The sequence below is a fragment of the Emys orbicularis genome, chromosome 12 (genome assembly GCF_028017835.1).
Source record: "Emys orbicularis isolate rEmyOrb1 chromosome 12, rEmyOrb1.hap1, whole genome shotgun sequence".
NCBI lineage: Eukaryota > Metazoa > Chordata > Testudines > Emydidae > Emys > Emys orbicularis.
In genome coordinates this window covers 800,581-807,372 of record NC_088694.1, presented here as the reverse complement: position 1 = coordinate 807,372, position 6,792 = coordinate 800,581, and the positions used below count along the sequence as shown (strand labels likewise).

General features: G+C 57.3%; 1 protein-coding gene across 1 annotated transcript; it reads left to right on the top strand.

Annotated features, from left to right (window-relative positions):
* The first annotated feature begins 5,829 nt into the window (after nt 1-5,829).
* Nucleotides 5,830-6,561, top strand: LOC135886463 (E3 ubiquitin-protein ligase RNF182-like). The gene has a single exon (XM_065414187.1). It carries the CDS (start codon nt 5,830-5,832, stop codon nt 6,559-6,561), a length of 732 nt encoding a protein of 243 aa, XP_065270259.1.
* Nucleotides 6,562-6,792: the final 231 nt, after the last annotated feature.

The following is a 6,792-nucleotide window of genomic DNA, read 5'->3' as shown; positions in this document are numbered from 1 at the left end:
TCTAGGACCTCCCTGTTTTGGAGCAGACACTTAAACTACGTCAGGCAGGTAACCGCAGTGTCGTGGAAAGGATGGACCTTTACGCCGTTATTGTGAAAATCCAAATGTGGCCAAGTTCTGTGAACCTTTGGGGAAATGGCAGTTTGCACATGCCTGGCAGAGATTTCTTTGCTTTTAGCAGTTGTTTCAAGATTCCATCCTCACTGAGTGGACTTGTGCCTTCTCCACAGAGCAATCGAGCATGTTCCCTCCTCTCAGCTCCTACTGGACTGCCCGTGCACCAGCTCCACAAGTGACTGAGCATGATCCAGTACAGGAGTTTCCTGTAATGATTACTCCCATCTGCTCCAGGCTGGGCACTGGAACTGAGAGCAGGGAGCCTCTCTCCTGTGCCCTCAGTGATCCCCCTGCGGGCAGCAGCTGACTGATCTGAATGAAGAGGGGACAAAAGCTAGATGAAAAGTAGATTGGAACCAGGAGTCTGGGAGGGATGCTTGTGCAAGGAGACTGGGGAGCCAGTGTGGTAAATGGGGGGACAAGACAGATCAGATGGCTTGGCAAGGGAGCGGGGGGAGGAATTGCTGGCTGGATAAGCAGACTGGAACTAGGAACCAGTGGGAAGGGAGAGGAGAAGAGAGAACTGGGATTTGCTGTTCAAAGAGACTGGAACCAAGAGCTGGGCAGGGGTTTGGGGAGATGCTTGAGATTGGATTTGGAGGAAGTCTGTCAGTGGCAGGGGAAGAGATGAGGTGCTAGGAGGGGTATTGAGACTGGCTAAGAGAAGGAAACGGAGTTGGGGGGGGGGAGCTATGATTGGTTGGGCTTTGGGACTGGGATGAGAAACTTGAAGAGTAGTGACTGTGACTGGAGAGGCAAGGGGAATGAGCTGGGGACACGGAGCCAGGGTTGTGGAAGAGACAAACTTAGGGAGAATGGGCTGAAGCATCTGTGCACTACAGCACACGCCTCTACGGAGTGTGGAATGGAACCCAAGATCTACGAGTCTCACCACTCCTCTGCTGTCTGAATAGCTGTGAAATCCACTGGCAAAGTGTGACACCCTCTCTAGTGCTGGGCCATGTGGAAGATGACAACCCACTACTGCTATCGGTTACTCCGTTAGTTTAAGTGGCAGAGGTCTGTGGTGGATATACAGGTTCTAGCCCTACTGATGAACCATGCCAATGTCACTATGATGCCACATGATGGAATTTCGAGGGGGGACTGTTTCTGTTTGCTCTTTTAAATACCTAGGAAATTATATATACACACACACGCACACACACAAACTACATTAAAAGAACATTAAGGTTGCAAAGTCAAGCACTCAAAAACGAGTAAATACCAGAATAAGGTTGCCCATGGAACCTTAACTCTGCCCTCTTGGGCATATGCATTATGATACAGTCTTCAATTACATGATCACATACTATTTCCCCCCCCAGGACCCTGCCTCATTCAGTGTGCAGAATGGACCTGCTCTGGGGATAAATCACGCAGGTGTAGGGAAGGAGGCTGATGTGTCTGCCTCATTTGTTGCAGAAGTTGGAAGGTGTGTAGTGAATGAAGCAGGGAATTTCAGGAAAAGAAAGGATGGTCTCAGACTTAAGTCTGGAAAGGACTATCATGATAATCTAATCTGACCGCAGGCCACAGTATCTCTCCCACCCACTCCTGTAATAGATGCCTAACCTCTCGCTGAGTTACTGAAGTCCTCAAATCATGATTTAAAGACTTCAAGTTACAGAGGATCCACTATTTACACCAGTTTAAACCTGCAAGTGACCCGTGCCCCACACTTCAGAGGAAGGTGAAAAATCCCCAGTTTCTCTGCCAATCAGACGTGGAGGAAAGTTCCATCCTGACCCCAGATATGGTGATCAGTTAGACCTTGAGCGTGTGGGCAAGACCCACCAGCCAGACACCTGGAAAGAATTATCTAGTAACTCTTAGCCCTCTTCAAGGAGTGCCCCATCTCTGGCTGTTGGGGATATTTGCTGCTATCAGTCACAGATGGGGCACATGCCATTGTAGGAGTGCCATCATACCATCGGCTCCATAATCGAGCCAATCTTGATGCCAGCTACATTTTTTGCCCCCCTCTGCTCCCCTTGGGAGGCTGTTCCAGACATTCACTCCTCTGATTTCTAATTTCAAGCCTAAACTTGTTGATGGCCAGTTTGTATCTATCTGTTCTTGTGCCAACTGGTCCTTTACTTAGGTAACCCTGGTGTCTGTCTCTCTGATGTATTTATAGGGAACAGTCACCTCTCCCCTCAGCATTTGTTTGGTTAGGCTAAACAAGCCAAGCTCCTTGCGCCACTTCTCCTAAGGTAGGTTTTCCATTTCTCGGTTCATCCCAGTAGCTCTTCTCTGCACCTGTTCCAGTTTGAATTCATGCCTTTTAAACATGGGAAACCAGAACTGCACACAGTAATCCAGATAAAGTCTCACTAGTGCCTTGTATAATGGCAATACCTCGCCTGTTTCCTCCTAGGATTGCATTAGCCTTTTTCCACAGCCACATCACATTGGCGGCTCATAGTCATCCTGTGATCAACCAGTACAGCCAGGTCTCTTCCTCTGCCACTTCCAAGTGATATGTCCCCAGTTTCTAACATAAATTCTTGTTGTTAGTCCCTAACTGCATTATCTTGCACTTTGCACTATTAAATTTCATCCCATTTCTATTACACTAGTTTTCAAGGTCTTCCAGATCCTCTTGCATGATATTCTGGTCGTCCTCTGTATTGTCAGTGCCTCCCAACTTTGTGTCATCCACAGATTTCAGTAGCATGCTCCCACTTTTTGCGCCGAGGCCATGAATGAAAATGTTAAATAAGATTGGTCCCAAGACCAATCCCTGAGGAACTCCACTCCCTCCAGCCTGACCATTCACCTTTCAGTACGGCCCGTGGTAGTCTCCCCTTTAACGCACCGTTACGGGAGTTGAATGCTGCCCTGGAGAATTGGATTCTGTCCCTGCCTGAGCCACAAAGTACTTTACTGTTACATGGGGCAAGTCATTGAAACCAGACTTTTCACATGTGGCCACTAACTGTATTCCTCATTTTTTGGGTGTCTGGTGTGAGATGGTTGGGTCTGAATTGTAGGAGTGCAGTGCTCAGAGCTGAACTGAAGTCACCGAGAGCTATGCTTTGAACATAAACAGTGCTCTATAATGCTAAGCACTCTGAAAAACCAGATACCAGTGTCTCAAATTGGGCACCAAAATTAGTGGGAAGTTTTGACCTTAGCCTCTCTGTGCCTCAGTTCCCCATCTAGGAAATGAGGATACTTATGCACCCATCTCCTACTCTTCCCCTCCCCCCCCCCCCGCACTTAGGTGTTCAGGTCAGTTTCTACTCTCTCCCTCCTGTCCTCAGCACTGCTGCCTCACTAGCTTTGTGCTGTCTCCCTGGCAGCTGTACTGGCAATGAGGGCTGTTTGCACTGCTGTCTCAGCCTCTGTCTATTGTAGGGCTGTCGATCCAGCACCTTCATCAGCACTGGATTTCACTCCAAATGTGCAATAGAACTGATCTGGGTGTGAGCTGCTGCAGCTGCCCCTCCACCTGAGGGAGCCAGGCTGCCTGACATCCTTTGCCCGGAGCTGATCCTGGTGCATAAAGAGGGATGTGAAAAGGAATTGGGTTGGTTTGAGCTCCGGCAGAAACTCGACAGCGAAAGTGCAGTGGGCGAAGGGGGAAAGGGGGCCAGGGCAGAGAGCTGGGCCATGGTCCTGCCTCAGTCCCGTGGAGGAGCTTGGATGCCGCAGTGGTAGATTACATCGGTGATGGAGTCCCTAGGCTGCAGGCAGGTTTGTGCTGGGTGTGGGACTCTTTAGTTCCCTAGAAATCCTAGGTGCTTTGAGTGGAGTCTCTCAGGTCTGGGATCTATGCACAGATGGCATGTGTATGAGTCACCTGAGCCCCTTCCATTTTCGTTCCTGGTGGGGGCTCCCTGCAGCCCCTGGGAGGAGAGACCGAGGAGCTGCCAGGCGGGACTGGGCTCAGGCTTGTCTGTTGCAATATCTTCCTGGAGTCAGGAGCGCCGCCAGCTTTTCTGCCGCCCTAGGCGGCGGAAGGTCCCGCCCCGAAATGCTGCGCCCCAGAGAGGCGGCGGAAGGTCCTGCTGCCGAAATGCCGCCGCGTTCGCCACCCACCAAATTGTAGTGCCCTAGGCGACCGCCTAGGTCGCCTAATGGGGTGTGCTGGCTCTGCCTGGAGTGAAAGCCTTGCGCTCAGAGAACCTCCCTTGGCCCGGCCCGGGGGGTGGCACAGCACCACCGTAGCTCTGGGAAAGCAGCATGTGTTGGACCCTCGGCCTGGGAAATGAAGAGGGTTTATTCTGCACTTGCATAACGTGCCCCTAGGCCGCTGGAGTGCAGCTCTGAGGATGGGACCTGTGGCCCTGCTCGCCTCCAGGCCTGCCATTCGTGGCTGAGGCTGGGTCTACCCTGCAGAGCTGGAGGGATGACTGGGGCCCATGGGTTAGTCGTTATCAGCCCTGTCTCCAGCCCCATTGCTTCACCGGTGAGCAGGGCTGCAGAGCAACGCTGGGCCAAGCCCTGCTGGTGCTGCCTGCAGCCACCTCTGCTCCAGGCCAGCCACTGAGCGGGGAAGGGCGGGAGTGGGAGTTAGGGTTTGTACAGCGCCGGGCACAGCGGGGCCCTGGTCTGAGCAATACAAGTAACGGTTCAAGCGGCGTTTTACCAATCGCCACCCCTCCCCCCCCCCCGCGCTCGTTTCCCAGCCCCCGCCCGACAGCCCGTCTGCGTCCTGGCGAGGGGGGCAGGGCTGGAGCAGCGGCGGGTGGCGGGGCGGCCCCTTCCCTTCCCGGGGGCTGAGCCGGGCCGGGTCCCCCCAGCCCCTCCGCTCCTCGCTGCCATGCCAACGCCGGGGCGGATGCTCGCAGCCTCCGTGCGTCGGGGGCTGGCTGCGCGCGGGGCCGGGCAGGGCTCGGCCGGCGCCACGGGGCGCGCACACGGCCCCGCCGCAGCCCGGGCTCCCGGCGAGCAGGTGAGCGCCCCTGGCCCGCGGGGGGACCCGCCGGCCGCGGGAGGAGGGGGCCGGGCTCCCCCGCCCGGCCCCGGGCCGCTCCGGCGCGCCCTGCCCGGCTCCAGCGCCGCGTCCGGCGGGAGAGGCGCAGACGGGGGTCTCAGGCCTCGGCCTCCCTCCCCACGGGGCCCCGGGTGCCCGGCGCTGCCAGCAGCTTGCCAGGCCTGGCCTTTGGCGCGGGCTCCTGCTTTTATCTGAGAGGCGGCAGCCCCAGGTTCTCGAAACCGGCCGGTGCCCGGGGAGCTGGGCAGCCCTCGCCGCGCCATGCCCCAGCCGTGCCGGGCACCCGCAGACGCTGCAGTGTCCCAGCCTGGGTCGCCCAGCGGCTGGGCCCTGGCTGAGCCGGGGGGCTGGTCACTGCCGCCCGCAGCCCCAGCTGCCATCAGGGAGGGAGCTCAGAGCCTCTGCCCGGGCAGCTGCCACGGCTCGGTGCAGGGGCAGCAGGGGCCAGCTCTGATGACATCCTGTGATGTGCACACCTGCCATGAGGCCGGGGCCGCACGCCAGCCCAGGCGGGATAGGGCTGGGTCCGAGGGAAGGGCTCTCCTTGGCTCCCTGCACTGCAGAGCCCCCTGAATTGCTGCCCAGAACGAGGCCCCTAACCCTGTTTCTAGCCTGGGGTGGCTTTGCTGGAGGCCCTGAGGGAGGGGCAGGGCACTTGGGACTCTGCTTACAAACCCTTTACTCATGGAGGTCTCCCGTCCCTCTCCCCAGGCTGGGCTCTAGGACCTTCTCTCCAGGAGCTCCGAGCGGCTTCAGGAAGGGAGACCATGAGCCACAAGGATGGCGAGCTGGAGAGCTGCCAGCCGCTGGTGTTCACGGCGCACGAGCTGGAGTGCAAGATCTGCTACAATCGCTACGACGCACGGGCCCGCAAGCCCAAGCTCCTCAGCTGCTGCCACCGGGTCTGCGCGAAGTGCCTGCGCAAGATGGTGGCCATGGGGGAGTCCTCGCCCCGCCTGCTCAGCTGCCCTTTCTGCCGGCAGGAGACCCAGGTCCCCGAGGAGGACGTGCAGCTGCTCCAGGATGACAGCAAGGTGCTGGCAGTGCTGACATACCACGAGCGGGCAAAGAAGCGTGGCACTCTGCCCTCCCCTGAGGTCATCCTGTGCCCCAGCGTCCTGGAGCCCTCCCACAGCTCCTCTGACTGCCTGGTCATCACCATCCTGGAGGTGCCAGAGGACGTGGCGCCCCCCGAAGGCCTGGGCATGCTGGACATGATACGCCTGTACCGCCCCACCAGCCTGGACTCGCTGCCCTGCCGCGGCCCCATCCAGAAATGCCGCTCTTGCACCTGGCATGCCATACCCCACTTCATCCTCTGGATGCTTTGCCTCATCTACTTCAGCTCCCTGCCCTTCGGCATCTACCTCCTGCTCATTGAGCGCCACAACCTGGGCATCGTGCTGGTCAGCCTGGTGCCCTCCACCCTCATTCTCTGTGTCTTCTACAGCTTCTGCCAGTGTCTGTGCCGTGAGATCTTCGAGTTCCCCTCCACCTGAGCCTGCTGCTCCCCTGTGTCCTGAAGGCACCAGGCACTGGCCCTGCACAGCCTGGACCTCCCCGAGGCTGTGCCCTGTGCCTGGGGCTGGCCAAGAGCATCCCCTCTCAGGGCTTGCCAGCCCCCACAGTTACTGCAGGGAGACGGGAGATGTCAGTGTGGGAGGGTCCAGGTGCAGCTGAGCGACTGGTTGGACAGGCCCACGAAGCAAGTACTGAGCGCCTGTTGTCTT

Excerpts from the sequence above, each read along its gene's own strand:
- LOC135886463 (XM_065414187.1), top strand. The coding sequence starts at position 5,830 with ATGAGCCACAAGGATGGCGAGCTGGAGAGCTGCCAGCCGCTGGTGTTC.